General features: G+C 42.9%; 2 protein-coding genes across 4 annotated transcripts in view; one reads left to right on the forward strand and one right to left on the reverse strand.

Annotated features, from left to right (window-relative positions):
• The first annotated feature begins 2000 nt into the window (after window positions 1–2000).
• Window positions 2001–5395, forward strand: LOC139747694 (microfibril-associated glycoprotein 4-like). Its single transcript, XM_071660292.1, has 5 exons — window positions 2001–2147; window positions 2315–2409; window positions 3123–3312; window positions 4059–4547; window positions 5023–5395. The coding sequence occupies exons 2-5, from the start codon at window positions 2319–2321 to the stop codon at window positions 5195–5197; spliced, it is 945 nt and encodes a 314-aa protein (XP_071516393.1). The 5' UTR covers window positions 2001–2147; window positions 2315–2318; the 3' UTR covers window positions 5198–5395.
• A 5413-nt stretch (window positions 5396–10808) lies between these two features.
• The window catches only part of Gbeta5 (guanine nucleotide-binding protein subunit beta-5), a 43323-nt gene continuing 34805 nt past the window's right edge, over window positions 10809–19326 (reverse strand). For all 3 annotated transcript variants that reach the window (XM_071660293.1, XM_071660295.1, XM_071660296.1), the window contains exons 9-10: window positions 15223–15389; window positions 10809–13065 (exon numbers count right to left, since the gene is read on the reverse strand). In XM_071660293.1, the coding sequence (XP_071516394.1) occupies window positions 13054–13065; window positions 15223–15389 (179 nt within the window). In that variant the 3' untranslated portion in view covers window positions 10809–13053. The remainder of the gene's footprint in view (window positions 13066–15222; window positions 15390–19326) is intronic.

A 19326-nucleotide genomic window follows, 5' to 3' on the forward strand; every position in this document is an offset into this window, starting at 1 on the left:
ACTGGCGAAGCTTGCTCTTTTTTTTCGTTTCATTTTCCGTCCATCATCTTTGGTCGATCTCTTCCTCTTCTTTCTTTCTGTCTTCTTTGTTTTTCTTTTTTTTCCTCCCCCTTTCATAACCCTCTCTACCTGCCACAGGGACCACAGGACAAAATTGTAACACCAACCAGGAGCAACCGCGTAGGCTTGATGTTGATCAAAGTCACCTTGCAACCCGCTCTGCATCCCATACCTTCTGGCCTCACATCATTCGATAAACCTCCATAATACCTTTTAATGGTCAGTGGAAGAATCTGTTGTACTCATCATAAGTACAGGAAAGGATCAGATAGTACTCGTGGTTAAGACGACACAGCATGATCATGCTAACGAACCTGGGAAAGCGGACGCTTGAGGGAAAGAGAGGTAAGGGTGAACACATCACTTGGAATCAGGTATGAAGGGACAACAGGGAACTTGATCCCCCTTTGACGGCATCGAGTCTTGCAAGCTTTTCCTCTCTCGGTGCACTTCAGACCTCTACAACAAACTTGACCCTTGACTCGTCCACGTCAATTATTAGGTTATATGAGAATGACGAACACCAGGTACGTTAGTGGACACGGGAGGCTGGGTAGTCCAGACGGGAGACTTAGGACAACGGGTCGCTTCTTGCAGTTGCTGGTGGGGGATACATGAAAGCGACTGGTGTGTTTGTTGCCCGATGTATCCACCATTCGTGTAGACACTAAGTCGGCAGGCGATTCCGCTCTTGAAAAATGTACTTCAGTGTAAGAACTATGAGCTCTTTGGCCATAGGTAGTCAAATTATGTGTCATAGTGGCGTTATGAGAATTAAATCTTTTTTAAGAACAGATGACTAAGCATTAGAGAAAATCCACACTTGGCCCTTTTCTCTGTTCCTTCTTCTGGTAAAGTAAAAATTGGAAGGGTGGATTTCCAGCCCCCATGTCCCACCCCTTTTCGTCGCCTTCTACGACACGCAGGGAATACGTGGGAAGTAATCTTTCATATATATATATATATATATATATATATATATATATATATATATATATATATATATATTTCTATGAGTCCACGGGGAAAATGAAACACGATAAGTTCCCAAGTGCATTTTCGTGTAATAATCAAATCATCAGGGGAGACACAAGAGAAATATAACAGTCACTTGATATACCTCGAAGAGACGAGGTTATATATATATATATATATATATATATATATATATATATATATATATATATATATATATATATATATATATATATCTTTTTCTTTCTTTTAAACTATTCGCCATTTCCCGCGTTAGCGAGGTAGCGTTAAGAACAGAGGACTGGGCCTTTTTTGGAATATCCTCACCTGGCCCCCTCTGTTCCTTCTTTTGGAAAATTTAAAAAAAAAACGAGAGTGGAGGATTTCCAGCCCCCCGCTCCCTCCCCTTTTAGTCGCCTTCTACGACACGCAGGGAATACGTGGGAAGTATTCTTAATCCCCTATCCCCAGGGATTTATATATATATATATATATATATATATATATATATATATATATATATATATATATATATATGTGTGTGTGTGTGTGTGTGTGTGTGTGTGTGTGTGTGTGTGTGTGTGTTTGTGTGACTCGCTGGGTGCTTGGGTTGTAGGTCTATCAACTACCAGCGTCGTTAATGTTATCAGTATCCACCGACCGAAAAATGTTTTTAAGATCACATACACTCTGTGCTTGTGGCCTAAGTGTGTGTGTGTATTTGTATGTGAATATGTCTTTGAAATTTTTGTACACCTTGCTTTTGTTTTTATTCATTCTCATGAACTAAATATCAGTTAAATTGTTCATGATCAAAATCAACTCGTGGTGCGACATTTCGTGGCATATCTGAAATCTGTTTTTAACAGTTTCTCCTGTTGATCCCAGCAGTTGTGAACACAGCTTACCTAATAGGAAACTTAGACGTTAACGAAATCTGCCACGTGACATCTCACTCGACGCTGCTATAAGAAGCGCGGACACTTGCGAGTTGCCCTAGTCCAGCGCGGTCCGGCAGGAATAGGTTGTCAGCACCTTCCTGCAGCCGTGCCCCAGCATATTCCCAAGGGCGAGAGGTACCCACAGCACAACCCTGCGTCCAGCAAGGCAAGGTAAGAAGGAGATACACACACACACACATACACATACATCTCGCTTGCTGGTGTATCTCCACTCACCCTGACTCAGTTGCCTGCCTCCTTAGCATCCTCCCATAATATGGGCGTATTATGCGTTTTCATAATACGGGGAAACTCGTTCATGTTCAATCTCTTTCTAGAGACATGGCTGACTGGGGGAAGCTGTCGGCGAGTCTGTTTGTGATGGTGGCTGCGGTGGCGGTGGTGAGCCATGCAGAGGACCCAGCCATAACAAGTGAGTCACCCACCTCTGTGCTTCCTCATTTACTATGCACTTGATTTTATCTTCTTTTTTTTGGTCTGCAGTAGCCGACATGTCACGGATAGATGGTTGCTCTCAGTCGTGGCCAGCTATGTTGGAAGGTGAAATACAGAGAGAGAAAAATAAAGGAGATTAAAAAAAAGTTTATGGGAAGAGATAATGTTGTTGACTTATGAAATTATAACTTCTGTTTACTTCTTACAGTAGTCCATAGTCAATTCATCTAAATTTCATAATCAATGGTGCATGAATTTCTGAAGTTAAGGGAGAAAAATTCAAGTGAGCTCCAGCTCCTAACACATTTTTAATATTCTAAAACTTTCAGTACAACAAAGATTACCTTGGATTCATCGGACATCTCGCCATGACTATTTGATTTGCAGGTAAAGTGATCATTTAATGAACTTGATGTGACCCACAGGGATAGACACTAGACACTGTAAACACAAGAATCTTTTTCATGTCAGATCTTTGCATAAGGTTCACTCTTATGATGCCTGAAACCCTAACGTGTATAGAAATAACACTAATAATTTTCGTCCCACACAGATTCGATTGCGCACTATCTTTAGGTATGCAGCTGAAAAGACTTTGCATGAATTTACGCTTAGAATACAGGCCACTGAAACGAGAAAGTTATAAGGAGAAACATTCAGAGAAGTCTGTAAGTTATGTATTCTTTTCAGACATCAAAATTGGTGACCTGGCATCGTTGTCCATCAACTCAGAGAGTCAAGTAACCGTCTTGTTGTTAGTAATGGGGCCGACGGGCCAAGAAGGCAGCTTCAACATTTCACAGATGATAAACGTAACCTGCCCAGTGCCAGGCGACCAGCAGGTGGATGATGCCACCGAGTCTCCCGTCAAAACCTCAGGGCAAGTTGGATGTTGATGCTGTTTACTTGCATGTCTCGTGGGTGGATGCATGACTCACACTACGTGTGATTTGTGCCTGTGTGTGATGGACAAGGCTGGTAGGTGTAAGTGGAGGCGGTGTCCGTGGCTGGATAATGAGCGAGATGGATGTCGGAGGAATACTGGTAAGCAAGGGGAGTGACTGGAATATATTCGATGCAGCACAGCAGGGAGTATGGAAGGTGAGGGGAACACGTCGGGTGGACGTGAGGTAGAGTGAGTCAGAGTGAAGGAGGGATGGAACTGTGTGGGGATGAAACTTCAGCCACTGTTTTTCGGTACGGCGTCCAGGTGGTGAGTGATCTGTTTTGTCCTTACTGTGCAATATCCTTCCAGAAGCATGACCAGTAATGGTGAATGAATGCATCTTGGTGTCATATCCAACTGAAAATCTCAAAGCATAACTAAATTTGAAGAAGTGGAGGAACTCTTGGCTGTAAAGATTGTGTAGTCATCAGACACATGCTCTTGACTGAGGAACAAACACGCATGTGCGACCATCATCATAAGTGAGTGCGATTATAAAATCAAGTATGCATTGTTTTAGAGCCTCTGAGACCAGAGAGAGGTAGGTCATAATATTTACTTTAATGCTTTTGGTAAAATCTATGAAAAAGGGAATTGTTTCTTTTACGACAGGAAGTGGATGATATATTGGCTGTATAGTAATGCTGTATCTGCTGATCCAAAGCACGTTGGGCATACAGTTTCAGGAACTGTCAAGAGATGCAGACGAGTGGGTACAATGTGAGCGGCACGTACACCATACATCCTTACGTTTGTTGCCCCAACATCTCCGTCTCCGTCTATTGTGACTTTCAAAGCGACGGTGGCGGGTGGACAGTGATCCAACGGCGTGACCAGTACCCTCAGCAGGAGGACTTCTTTCTCCCCTGGAAAGACTACGTCACAGGTTTCGGCAAAGTCACCCAGGAGTTCTGGCTCGGTCTTGAACACATTCACGCCCTCACCAGCCAGGAACCTTACGAGGTCCGATTCGATCTTGAAGACTTCGATGGCGTTACTGGCTGGGCTAAATATGACCATTTTGAGGTCAGTGGCAAGGATCTACATTACAGGCTGAACCTTGGCGAGTACTCGGGTGATGTGGGAAACGGCATGAAATACCACAACGGAATGAGCTTCTCCACCAAAGACAGAGACAACGACAACAGCACAGAGAACTGTGCCGTTCAGTAAGTCATCCGTGTTCCACAGTTTATATTTCCTCACATCAGTTTGATGAACAGTGAGCCAATGTTGTAGATTATATTAACTAGGTGTATGAGAACGTGGCATAATTTGCATTCCTTTAGCTGTCGTGATACATTCTTACACTAATACATGGGTAAGGTATTTCAAATATTAGGTCCTTTAGAGTCTCAAATAATATACGGTATGTAAGGGTCCTATATAGTTATTAACCTTTATATATCATTCATGATTAAGTCCTCCATCGTTTATCATTATTTCTAAGCGCAGGGTCATGCGTAAGAACAGCTTATGCATAGTTCCCGGTATTACATTAGTCCTGTGAAATATTTTGGTAGAGAAATAGAGTGAATTGTTTATACGGTGAAATCGCTGAGCAAAGGTGAGAAGCTCATAGACCAGAGTCCCAGAGGATCACTCACAACTCCTGGCATGACACCATGTCTCTTTACCCCATAGGTGGAAGGGCGGCTGGTGGTACAATAGCTGCCAACACGTTAGTCTGAACGGGCCTTACGTGGGTCCTGAGAGAAGCCCCGGTGCTGAGGCCATATTGTGGTTCCCCTGGCGGTTTTTCTCTGTCCTCAAGAAGACAGAGATCAAAGTTCGTCCTGTGGCACGTCAGCTGCACTAGCAGAAGGAGGTGGCGCCATCTGACGGACACAGTGGACGTGTGATACAGTAAGTTGATTTCCAGATGCCTTTGACAAAAAGGCTTTAGCTACTTCCCTTGAATATTTGTAAGATAAGTTACGAAGTAACGTATGTATCAGCTTATTAGTGCAAGATGCTTGATATTGGTGTTGATGATCCAATAAACATTGCGAGAATTCGTGAGTCTGTCCCTACCACAGTTAACAGAGGAGGTGTGGCGTTCCACAGAGATGCTCGCATAAAGGAGAACATGGATAACAGAGGAGGCCAGTATTGATCCACAGAGATACTAACATAAGGGATAATGTAGATAACAAAGGAGATCAGTAATGATACGCAGAAATAAATGAGTAATAATGTAGGTAAAGAAAGCCAATAATGACGCACAGAAATACCCAAATGATAACATAGATAGCAAAAGGGGTCAATAATGATACACACAAATACGTAAGGGATAACACAGATTACAAAGTAGGCCAATTGTGGTCCGCAGAGATACTGACAAAGGAAAACCCATAACAAAGGAGGTCATTGATGATACACAGAAATACTAAGGCATAACATGGATAACAGAGGAGGCTGGTTGTTGTTCGCAGAGATACAGGACATATAAGATGACATAGATAACAGGGGATGTTTGTTGTGATCCTCCTAACGTTCACCTAGGGGTTTATCTTGATAGGATGACAAGGCCACAAAGGCATCACAAGTTTCTAGTACTCACAGAGTTGAAACGGAGATATTTTCCTTGTTATGGCTCATGGCCTTAGAGACGAGAATGATGTAGGCTTCAGTCATGTAACTACGTATATCTCCGTCCTCTCTCTCTTTCTCTCTCTCTATCTAGTGTGTGTGTGTGTGTGAGTGTGTGTGTGTGTGTGTGTGTGTGTGTGTGACATAGGGCACCACAGGAAACTTGAAACAAACAGAGGAATATGGTAGCCCAAGGTTACCCGGTGAAGACGTTCAACAGAAGCGGTATTGTTGATGTCTCGTTCCCCTGTCCCTCCTCCGCTCTCATACTCTTCCTCGTTCTCTGTCTTTCTCAGTCGTAAAATGTCAACGCAAGTACTTGTAGGTAAATCCTCTTCAATAACCATCCTTCCCTTTCCATGAATACCATCCTTTTGTGATTATCTTTCTCATTCCTTGCCTGCCCGAGTCGACAGACTAATGCTGTGTGTGCTGTCCTTGGCAACCTGTGAGACTGGCGCCTGATGTGTCGTGCGTTTAGGTGCGAGTGGTATGGTAACGATCTGCCTTGATACCTCCAGACAGGAGAGAAAGAGAAGGTGATAAATCGGCTCATTAGTGTAATGAATCTCTCGCCTAGAAGCAGGCTCCTGTTTCACTGAGAGCTCTTGTGATATTCACAACCATCGAGTTGCAAACAGAGGACGAATGAGGAGAAGTCGTCATTTGTCCTTTGGCTTCGTAAGCAAGCGATGGCGTCTAGTGGTAGTCATTCATTTCCCTGGTGATTATCAGGGTGTTGCGGAAGTCCATGTCCAACATGTATACATTTGACTCGCGTAGCTACAGTGTCGTGAGTCACCTCACCAAAGACCTAGCCAGTGATTCAACAGCCACTCACTTATTCTCCCAGCTAGTCAACCATCCAACCAGTCACTGAGCCAGCCAGTTAGTAATCCGGCCAGTTACCCGCCCAATCAGTTAACGAATCACTTAGTCAGTCCTCTCATCAGCCAAGAACTCATCCAGTCAGCTAATCATCGATCCAACGAACCAACCAGTCAATCATGCGTTTAACCAACTAAACAGCGAGGCAACCAACCAGTCAACCAATTCGTACAAATACCCAGTGAACCAAATGATAATCCAATTAAACAACCAACCAATTATCTAGCCAGCCAAACTAGCTAATCATTTGCTAGCCTAAAAGCCAGCGATCTGCGTATCGAGAAACCCTGGCAGCTACGCAGACAAACAATCAGTTTCCACAGAGAACTTTACTCACAAGAAAGAAACTGTAGTGAGAGCAAAAGAATATGACACGTCTTGGAAAGTTTGTCCTCGCTTATCATATCTACACACTTAAGCATGAAATGTGTTTGTGGCTACACTTCTCTCGAGTCCTGCAACACATGAGCTTCGCCTGCAGCCACCTGGCTTGTGTTTTGTCCAAAGGTTGCCATCCAAACCTGATGAAAATGTTTTTAGCTGGTGTGTGGGGAGCGTTGGTGTGACGTGTATTTTCTGTCTTAATGTTTTCTTCTGCGAATATCTTATTTTCCATATATCTATACCTCATTAATCTGAAATTTGGTTTTGAAAGGTTCATATGAGTGATCAGAGAGTAGAATAATTTTGCAAAGTGAAGAACTGAATTTAGGTGTAAAATCTATCAAAGGAAGGTGGTGGAAGAGCCGAAGCTGAGTTGTAGAAGGAAGGGAATATTGAATGTCCAGTCAAACCTCTGGTAAATAGGATACAGTTAAGGGAAGCGTGTGCAAGAAGCTTGCATGAAGATATGTTTGGCCCAGTGCTGATGGAAGGATATGAAGCCCAAGTGTTATGTGGTGAAGATCCGTGGGGGAAAAACAAAACAAGCAATGGATGATTTATTTGACATAGTTGGCCCTAGAAGGATAGATGAAATAGAAAATGAAGGTGTTAGAGGGTTATGGAGTGTGAAAAAACAAGCAAGAAAATCGTATCGTTTCAAGGCTTTAAGAAGGTATGACAAATGTAGAGAGCAGCTCATGACATGACCAGAAAATATAAGGAGAGCTGGATGACAAACGACAGGTTGGTCAGGGATGTAGAGCGCAGCACATGACATGACCAGAAGATACAAGAGAACTGGGCCGAAAAAAAGATGGACATGTGTCGTGAGATGATAGATTCAGGCTGGGGATATCTTGCGTGGAGACTGTAGACAGGGGGCCTAAGGGTTGGATGCAAATGAAGATGTTTTGTGTATGGAGACAATATGAAGAGAGACACTGATCTTGAAGCAGTTTAGTTTGGAAACTGGAAAAAATATGAGATGGGAAGAGACACTTTCCAGCGTGGGAGTCCATGTTTCACTTTCGCACACCGGGTGAATGGTGCCTGAATGCTACATTTACCGAACCCACCCCATAGATTTAGGAATGCAATGATGAATCGATGTTCGTGGTGAGAGGAGCGTTGGATGTTCGTGGTGTGGGGAGCGTTGGATGTTCGTGATGTGGGGAGCGTTGGATGTTCGTGGTGTGGGGAGCGTTGGATGTTCGTGGTGTGGGGAGCGTTGGATGTTCGTGGTGTGGGGAGCGTTGGATGTTCGTGGTGTGGGGAGCGTTGGATGTTCGTGATGTAGGGAGCGTTGGATGTTCGTGGTGTGGGGAGCGTTGGATGTTCGTGGTGTGGGGAGCGTTGGATGTTCGTGGTGCGGGGAGCGTTCGATGTTCGTGGTGTGGGGAATGTTCGATGGCCAAAACAAAAACACTCCCAGACAAATGAGGACTTTTTCTCGAAACGAGACAGTTATCGAAACAAGACATTTTTCGAAATGAGACACATGTCGAAATACACTGCACTTTTTAGAAGACTATGAGTACCATCACTGAAGATTAGAAAAAACACAAGAGCCTGTAACATACCAGTACTGCGATTATCTTTTTCTGGTTGTGTAGACATCGCAAGGGAATTACCAGACGTGTATATATCACACAAGGTATTCGTTGATAGTCACAGTTTATCTCGGTGTCCTTAGCATACAATAGTAGTATGATGACCACCTCCATCATGATCGACAATAAATCTAAAAACAAAGATCCTTGAAATGTGACAGGTCTCCTAACCTGCGTAGGCACGTAATTTCTGTACCATCTACTTTAGTCTCTCTCTCCGCCATCCATGGCAGAGTTCTGCTGGATGTGTTATGGTCACGAGATGATTATGGGAAAACCTCTGGTCTTTCATCATTCAGTCTAATATTACCTCTAGACATTGACTCGCTGTTACGTAGTTTAGTAAGGTAGTAGTGCCAGCGATCCTAATGTTTGTTACTTCCAGTATGTTTGCTGTGGATTTATTTAGTTTTTACTCTCATAAAAGGGTGAAAAAAACAATCGTTTAATTAGCTTATGATATATTTACATTCTAGTGTGAGTCTCATTCATACATAGTTGTGTGTGCATATGTTTGTATGTTTGTTTGTGTTTGTTTGTAAGTATGTGTGTGTGTGTGTGTGTGTGTGTGTGTGTGTGTGTGTGTTTTAATCTTTGACCCCTAACCGTGGCTCCTTCAGCTTCGAGGCTGCTCTCCTTGCTGGAGTACGGTAAGTTTGACTCCTCTGTGGCGAGAAGGTCCTCGTCAACGATGCGCTCTTTTCCATCCGTTGACGATGATATAAACTGGTGTAGGAAGACTTTCCGCTCTCGGTGCAACTTCTTGCTGGTGGAGTCCGCTAGAACACACACACACACACACACACACACACACACACACAATAATAGATGTATATGTATCAACATATGTACGCGTAGTGTGTATATGTAGATGTGGGGATGTCTAATTTCCTACACTTATACAATGAATAATATTCTATCATATTTCCAAAAATAATTCACGAGATATACATAATGGTGACTATAGCATCTTTTTTCTTTTTAATGTTACGGGAAACTTAGCCAAACATATGAATGTCTTCAGTCTAACTACATCCATGATAGAGATGAACTTGAGTATCTGGTAGAGACAATGCTTGAAGCAAACAGCCGAAACACAGAGGAATTATATCAGTTTCAGTAGACTGTGTTATGGTTGTCGAATCTGGTTCATAAACCGCCTTAAACAGTGTAGTGATTAAAGCCGCCTCCCCCCCCGCGTGGATGAGACTTTTGTTCGGTAGTGGATAGCATGGGTGTGCGCTGCTGTTCCCCACGGCACAGCGAGGCCGACAACCTCACACTCACGTCACCACCTTGAGAGGGTAATGTTAACACGCTCCGCAATATATGACTTTTTATCCTAATATATATATATATATATATATATATATATATATATATATATATATATATATATATATATATATATATATATATATATATATATATCATCCATGGGAATATGGGATAAACATATAAAATTTGATATGAATAAAATGTTAACAATAACTATTTACACATGATATATATTTGCTACACACTGAAACATTTTTAAAACTATGTTTTCTGAATTACAGAAATAAAAGAAAATCATATATATATATATATATATATATATATATATATATATATATATATATATATATATATATATATATATATATATATATATATATTGTAATTGCACTGGTAGTGAGTGACCTATTGACAACAGGGACAGAGTATTGTGAATTCTGGACTGATGGTCAGCCCATATTACAAACCCAGATTTGAACCGTAAGATTCGTTTGGGACGCATTCCAGAAAAAAAAAAAGTGATATTCTGATATTCATATTTGTTTCAGTGATTACTTTTAGAACCTTAGCTCATACTAGTGTTTGCTTTCAGATCATTTTAACCATGATAAGAAATTATGGGTGAATTACATTGTCCTTATTCAGTCTTCACCCTTCTTCTTCTTCTTCTTCTTCTTCTTCTTCTTCTTCTTCTTCTTCTTTTCTTTTCATGATCCTCCCTTTATAAGGCCCTCTCTTGATGTGGACTTTTGCCCGGATTTGCAGCCTCCAACGTACAAAGGTAGACCACAAGACCAGACGTGTAACTAATGCATTATAGGTATTTCGATTGCTTTTGAGAATATTTCTATCGGTAAGATCTTACACAAAATGACAATATGGATACGTTGTCATGGAGTGATATTTTCACCCCAGAGCTATGAACACTCAGCTTCTCAACCTGAGGGTGACGTGGGATTTCTTCATATCAACAGTTATGATAGAAGGTGTACTGTCGAGGACGACAGTCCTGGGGTACGCTTGAGGTTCCGAATCTTCCCTCAGTACGTGCCAGTTGAGACAGTAGGCTCAGTGCAGCTGCAGTCAAGCGCATACCCATGACTATGGTCTACGAATGTGCAGTGTTCGACTTGGCTATTAAGCAGTGTTACGCTGAGCATCGAGGAACTTCATGCATACATACACTGACATCACCTGCTGCCGATACTTGCCAAAACTTGCCGATATTGTTGCGCCTCAATCACCCACTCTATTGCCCGGTGCACATCTCGCTGGTGGACGCTTTGTCTTGCACCTTTCATTCTACAGCGAGTTATCAGCCCGTGCGGTCAATCGTCCATTGTTATGGTTGCCATATATCATTCAAGATTGTTATCATAGTCTCTTGCCTTCCACGCTATTGCTTTTATGAGTTATAGAAAAAGGATACACCCAGTAACAAGTTACTATGGGCATTCGTCTGTCTCAAACTGGATCGTCGGGCCACGTACATGTTGTATTCATAGTATGTGGCAGAGGATCTATTTCTAACATCGGAGGGACCTGCTGAAAGTCATTCTGAATGGTGGATGTAGTAGCTTGAAGTTAACGGCCATAATGACCCGGGCAGTTCAGAGTCCTAAAGCCCGAACAACCATCCAGCTTTCAGACGGTATAGGACTTGGATTGGTCCCTGTATGAATTCGTCTTATCACCGCCCAGGCTACGATGGCGTTGATGTTATCTTAGGAAGAGCGATAGAAGCTTGAAGGAAGTTTGCTTATGTACGTCTGTCGCCTGTTCTTATGAAAACAATGTCAACATCACTCGTAAGACTAGATACAAGAGAAGTGTTTCGCGATGGTATCTTGTTTTTCGAAAAGGGGATCTTTGTTAGTATTTTCTGTTGATTTCCAGCAGAGGACGTAAGGGGACAAAACATTCTCAATCATCAGTTAAAACTGGTGTGACAGCAGCAGTCTACCTCCATTTGCATTTTCGTGATCAATAGCATGATCGTAGGAAAGACTAGTTTTTAATTTCAATTCTAGATTAAAATTTGTTACGTTGAAAATGATGTTTGTAGATATGATAGTCACAAGAAGTCTGTCTCACAGCTGCTGCACCTTCAAGAATAATGAACTGTTCTCTAAGTTGCCCACTGCACTAGAAGATGATCTCAACTCAGACAAGAGTCACCAACAAAGCGGTACTGCATGCTGGTTCGGTCAAGATAAGTTAGATTAGATTTGGTATCATGGTTACGTTAAACCATCTTAATCAAACAAAGCTTGCATTGTACAGTTCTCATACCTCTAATGCCAACATTCCTGTGTAAAACGAACCAATAATGTCCACCAGAAATCAATGCAGTGTATATAATCGCTCGACATCCAGATTCTCCACACTGGCCGTTGATTTTTACTGAGTTCCGTTTTCCTTTTGTTCTTTTGTTTTTTTTGTGACACGAGTATCTACGCTGCCCTGAACTTACAATTCAGAGTAGCAAATTAAGAAAGGAACGGTATCACACGTCCCCATAGGATTGCACGTTTAACGGGACACCAAAAACGAACGTAGAAGTAGATTCTTAAAGTAACCAAGGCTCACTAGACATTAACATTTCCCTCGAGATTCGTCCTTCATGAGTACACTGGTCCATCATTAGTTACTATAATTCCTTACGTAGAAACATTATGTACATTTTTTTCCTTCTCCTCGAGACAGGTTTTCGCCTGTGCTGTATATTTTTATATAACTTTCTTCCATCACGACTCCCACACAATCTGAGAGTGAGGATATATATATATATATATTTTTTTTTTCCTTTCTTTGAGGGGTTACTCACTGCCTTTACCGACATAATGACATCCTGCTTCTCGACAGCTTTGAGCCGGTCACCCGGCATTTTTCCCTCCTCTCTAGTCCTTCACGAACTGACGACTTAGGCCCATATCTGCAGAAGAGAGAAGGCACAGGATTACACTCTTTTCGCATACGCTCTGTTCCCTATGAGTCAATCTAGGGCGTATCGGAGTTGGTGAGGTTTCGTAAATACCACAGGACAGAGGTGTGTCGGAGTGTGTGTTGTGTGTGTGTGTGTGTGTGTGACTGATTCATCAATTTTCACTCTTATCTGATCCCTGGGTACTCAATGGGCTGGAGATCATCATGTTTTGTACGATGAAGCGAGGTCGTGTGTTAGTTATCCTGAATGCCAATAAAAATCTGGGAGATAAGATATACAGTGTTATCCTGAGTGTTAAGATAACCAGTGTTATCCTGAGTGTTAAGATGACCAGTGTTATCCTGAGTGTTAAGATGACCAGTGTTATCCTGAGTGTCAAGATAACCAGAAAGTTGCCCAGTGTATCATAATTACCTTAATGTTATCCTGGCTGTAAAGATAACCAATGTGTTATCCTGAATATCAGGGTTGGCTGTGTGTTCGTCTGAGTGTAAAGATACCAGTATGTTATCTTTAGTGTCGTACTGACAGCTATCTTTATGGTTCTATCTGGGGTGAGGATTGCTTTAATGCTGAGCAGACTAGCGCTTTACCAGGTGTCAAGCAGACTAGCGCTTTACCAGGTGTCAAGCAGACTAGCGCTTTACCAGGTATCAAGCAGACTAGCGCTTTACCAGGTATCAAGCAGACTAGCGCTTTACCAGGTATCAAGCAGACTAGCGCTTTACCAGGTGTCAAGCAGACTAGCGCTTTACCAGGTATCAAGCAGACTAGCGCTTTACCAGGTGTCAAGCAGACTAGCGCTTTACCAGGTGTCAAGCAGACTAGCGCTTTACCAGGTATCAAGCAGACTAGCGCTTTACCAGGCGTCAAAAGACTAACGCTTCACCAGGTATCAAGCAGACTAGCGCTTTACCAGGTATCAAGCAGACTAGCGCTTTACCAGGTATCAAGCAGACTAGCGCTTTACCAGGTGTCAAGCAGACTAGCGCTTTACCAGGTGTCAAGCAGACTAGCGCTTTACCAGGTATCAAGCAGACTAGCGCTTTACCAGGCGTCAAAAGACTAGCGCTTTACCAGGTATCAAGCAGACTAGCGCTTTACCAGGTATCAAGCAGACTAGCGCTTCACCAGGTGTCAAGCAGACCAGCGCTTTACCAGGTGTCAAGCAGACTAGCGCTTTTCCAGGTATCAAGCAGACTAGCACTTTACCAGGTATCAAGCAGACTAGCGCTTTGCCAGGTATCAAGCAGACTAGCGCTTTACAAGGTATCAAGCAGACTAGCGCTTTACCAGGTGTCAAGCAGACTAGCGCTTTACCAGGTATCAAGCAGACTAGCGCTTTACCAGGTATCAAGCAGACTAGCGCTTTACCAGGTATCAAGCAGACTAGCACTTTACCAGGTATCAAGCAGACTAGCGCTTTGCCAGGTATCAAGCAGACTAGCGCTTTACAAGGTATCAAGCAGACTAGCGCTTTACCAGGTGTCAAGCAGACTAGCGCTTTGCCAGGTATCAAGCAGACTAGCGCTTTACCAGGTATTAAGCAGACTAGCGCTTTACCAGGTATCAAGCAGACTAACGCTTTACCAGGTATCAAGCAGACTAGCGCTTCACCAGGTGTCAAGCAGACTAGCGCTTTACCAGGTATCAAGCAGACTAGCGCTTTACCAGGTATCAAGCAGACTAACGCTTTACCAGGTATCAAGCAGACTAGCGCTTTACCAGGTATCAAGCAGACTAGCGCTTCACCAGGTGTCAAGCAGACTAGCGCTTTACCAGGTATCAAGCAGACTAGCGCTTTACCAGGTATCAAGCGACTAGTGCTTTACCAGGTGTCAAACAGACGAGCGCTTTACCAGGTGTCACGTAGACGAGTGTCAAGGTGTCAAGCAAACAAATGCGTTGCCCTGAATATGAAAAAAGTGTGTTATTCTAAGCGTGAGGTTTAATGGTGTCATCCCTCAGTGAGTGTGAGGTTGACCAGTGTGTCACCCTGAGTATGAAAAGTGGACGTATATGGTATAACTGAACAGCATGCTGTCCTGGCTGAGGAACTGAACACCCTGTTCACCATCGCGTCGAGGCTGAACACGGTCTCCTACCCTGTTCACCATCGCGTCGAGGCTGAACGTGGTCTCCTACCCTGAGAGTGAAGTCCCAGGAGCCAGTGGAGATGGAGGTGCCGTCTGGAGACATCTTGAGGCAGGAGACTCGGTTCTCGTGGCCGTACAGGATTGTCAGGCGGTGGCACTTGAGCGTGTCCCACACGTTGACCGTGTAGTCGTTGTAGCCAGCGAACAGGAGACGACCTGGGTAGTGAACACAATACGTTAAGAGGAACAAGAGACGACCTGCCAGCGAACAGGAGACGACCTGGGTAGTGAACACAATACGTTAAGAGGAACAAGAAGCGACCTGCCAGTGAACAGGAGACGACCTGGGTAGTGAACATAATACGTCAAGAGGAACAAGAGGCGACCTGAGTTGTGAATACGTTAAGGCTTGGCGTTACATGCTTGCAGGCAGAGTCATCATGGTGTGAGTCAGGCTAGGAGGAGATTAGAAAGTGCTCGGACACATGATCTGAGTCACTCCACGACAAAATTAAGTTGTTGAGGATGTGCTCGCAGAGTTCCTGTCCTCTGTGTCAGTTCAGCACCGGATTCACATTATATGAACAACGTGTGTGAACAGAAAGTATCCCAAAACTCACAGTGTGTTAGAAACGGTATCTACCCGTGAGTGAACTCTTCTGTGTATGTTATCATTTCGCTATCAAGCCATCAGCGTTGCTCGGCGTAGCTGTAAACCTGTCATTAATGCCGTGCTGTTCAACGTAATAAAGAGGATTTGTGATGCTGTAGTGACAAGCAAAAGCTAATTGTGGTATGGCAACAGACTTAGCGTTTACAGTACCAAGCAACTAGACCTATTGCAGGTCAAGAGGACGGCATTACAAGGTACAAGTCTGACTCGCTATTTTCCAGTTTCAAGCAGACTATGTGTATATACAGGTTAATCCATGCTGCTAGCTTTAACAGGTATTAACAGTACTAGCTTTACAGTTATTCAAGCAATTAACCATTTACCATGATTCAACATCTTCACAGGTGATAACAAGCAGTAATAGTGCATTATGAGTATCAAGATGACTATTTAAAGTATAAGATATAATAACTTTGAGGTATCAAGCTAAACTAGCCTTTACCAGTACAAAGTACTAGCTTTCATTTTTTTTTTCAACAGCTAGCGCTTTACCAGTCAGCAGCTAGGCGTTCAGGTTAAGACTGAGTGCTTGGCCACGTGTAGAACTACACCTTTACCCAGGTTCTCGTGTACTTGTGAAAGTTTCAAGAAAAAATGAAGGGAGATTGCCCCGCTTGACAATTTTAGTGCTTTAGAACGCGGAATGTGGGTTAATGGTTGTCTCCCCTATGCAGGTAGGTTGACAATGTTCACTGATATTAAAAATTTTACTTATATGTATAATGATAAAATATTGTCCTGGTGAGGACTGAACCTGTTGCATGCTTAGTTATACTGGTCTGCTAGGGCTGGTTGGCCCATTCGTTCGAGGCTGTTACTGCTCCTACCGCTGAAGGTGGACAGTCCCAAGTTAAGTAATGAAAGATCTATGAGACATTTGTACATGAGAACTCGTTTCGTGCCGTACAGGATGTGCCGTGGAACATGAGCGTTTCCCTCACATGACAGTATTAGTCTTAGTAACCCACAACAGTGTACTGGGGGGTTGATTTGACGTTAAAGAACAAGAGATTGCCAGGGACAGGAGACTGCACTCTGGTGTGAAGAAAGCTGGTAAAGAACAGAAGCGTATTCGCTGTGAACAGAGCACGGCCTGGTAGTGAAGTAAAACTCAGAAGAGCAGGCCTGAGTTGTAGTGTTGATAAGGAATTGGCGTTAACATGTTGATGCAGAGTCATAGGTTGGTCAGGTAGGGAGATTAGAGGTGTCATTGGGAGGATATTGAGTATCGGAGAAAAATTAAGGTATGGAGAGTGCTCGCAGAGTTCGGTCCTCTGTTGTGTAGCACGGATTCAACATGATAGTGGAAAATGTGGAAGCGGGAAGATGCAAAATTCCTGTGGTTAGAAATGGTGGAATGTCATAACAGTATCTAAAGCACAATGTATGTAATTGTATCAAGCATATGGTTCTCCATGTTGTAATGGTTGCAATAATGCCGTGCTGTTAAGTTAAAGAGGATTTGGATGTCTGTGGGAATAACGAATGTTTACAATTGTGGTGATGGGCATGGATTAGGTGGTACAGACAGCAATCGTAGGATATGTTGAGGAAATAAAAAAGCAGGAATTCAGCTAAAGGTCTTTCGAATTGTTTTTTATACGAAATAATGATAGAAAAGTTAACCTTTGGGGTGATAATAATCACAGAAGTTGAAGTAGCATGTGGTGAGACACATTATATTTATGCATTTTGCATGATTTATAGTCGATTATGAAATGAAAATGGATAAATGGAAATAGAGTGATTATAATGATAAGTAATAATGGAATAGTGCGTAATGATTGAACATGATCTTGCATACTTTTATTATTATATTATTTATTATTATTATTATTATCATTATTATTTATTCATTTATTTATATACTTAACCGCCTTCTCCCGCGTTAGCGAGGTAGCGCAAGGAAACAGACGAGGAATGGCCCAACCCACCCACATACACATGCATATACATAAACGCCCACACACGAACATATACTTACATATATATTTCTGTGTATACACACATATACATACACAAACATTACGTATATACACATGTACATATCCACACTTGCTGCCTTCATCCATTCCTGTTGCCACCCCGCCACACACGAAATAGTATTCCCCCTCCAGCGAGGCAGCACCATGAACAGAGAAAAAGGCCACATTCATTCACACCCAGTCTCTAGCTGTCATGTGTAATGCACCGAAGCCGCAGCTCCCTTTCCACATCCTGGCCCCACCGACCTCTCCGTGGTTTACTCAAGACGCTTCACATGCCCTGGTTCAATCCATTGACAGCACCTCGACCTCGGTAAACCACATCGTTCCAATTCACTCTATTCCTTGCACGCCTCTCACCCTCCTGCATGTTCAGGACCAGATCGTTCAAAATCTTTTTCACTCCATCCTTCCACCTCCAGTTTGGTTTCTCGCTTCTCCTTCTTCCCTTCACCTCTGACACATATATCCTCTTTGTCAATCTTTCCTCACTCATTCTCTCTATGTGTCCAAACCATTTCAACACACTCCCTCTTCTGCTCTCTCAGCCACACTCTTTTTATTACCACACAGCTCTCTTACCTTTTCATTACTTACTCGATCAAATCACCTCATACCACATATTGTCCTCAAACATTTCATTTCCAACACATCTATCCTCCTCCGCACAACCCAATCTATAGCCCATGCCTCGCAACCATATGACATTGTTGAAACCACTATCAATTCAAACATACCCATGTTTGTTCTACGAGATAACGTTCTCTCCTTCTACACACTCATCAACGCTCCCAGAACCTACGCTCCCTTCCCCACCATGTGACTCAGTTCCACTTCCATGGTTCCATCCGCTGTTAAGTCCAATCCCAGTTTTTTTCCTTTTAAACTTACCTCCAAACTAACTTGTCCCTCAACCTCACTAAACCTAATAACCTTGCTCTTATTCACATTTACTCTCAACTTTCTTCTTTCACACACTTTACCAAACTCATTCACCAACTTCAGTTTTTCATCCGAATCAGCCACCAGCGCTTTATCATCAGCGAACAAAAACTGACTCACTTCCCAAGCCCTCTCATCCACAACAGACTGCATACTTGCCCTTCTCTCCAAAACTCTTGCATTCACCTCCCTAACCACCACATCCATACACAAATCAAACAACCATGGAGACATCAGGCACTCCTGCGGCAAACCGACATTCACTGGGAACCAATCACTTTCCTCTCTTCCCACTCGTACACATGCCTTACATCCTTGGTAAAAACTTTTCACTGCTTCTACAGCTTACTTCCCACACATATACTCTTAAAACTGTTCACAAAGCATCTCTATCCATCCTGCTACAAACAAATCCATCTGTTTTTCTAAGTATTTCTCACATACATTCTTCAAAGCAAACACCTGATCCACAAATCCTCTACCACTTCTGAAACCACAGTGCTCTTCCCCAGTCTGATGTTTTGTACATGCCTTTACCCCCTCTACTAATACC

This window comes from Panulirus ornatus, chromosome 69 (genome assembly GCF_036320965.1).
Source record: "Panulirus ornatus isolate Po-2019 chromosome 69, ASM3632096v1, whole genome shotgun sequence".
Classification (NCBI taxonomy): Eukaryota; Metazoa; Arthropoda; class Malacostraca; order Decapoda; family Palinuridae; genus Panulirus; species Panulirus ornatus.

What these genes read in the sequence shown, in the direction of transcription:
- LOC139747694 (XM_071660292.1), top strand. Translation starts at nt 2,319, where the DNA reads ATGGCTGACTGGGGGAAGCTGTCGGCGAGTCTGTTTGTGATGGTGGCT. An exon ending in TCTCCCGTCAAAACCTCAGG is followed by an intron (nt 3,313 to 4,058) that starts GCAAGTTGGATG and finishes TTGGGCATACAG; the next exon opens with TTTCAGGAACTGTCAAGAGA. An exon ending in ACAGAGAACTGTGCCGTTCA is followed by an intron (nt 4,548 to 5,022) that starts GTAAGTCATCCG and finishes TTTACCCCATAG; the next exon opens with GTGGAAGGGCGGCTGGTGGT.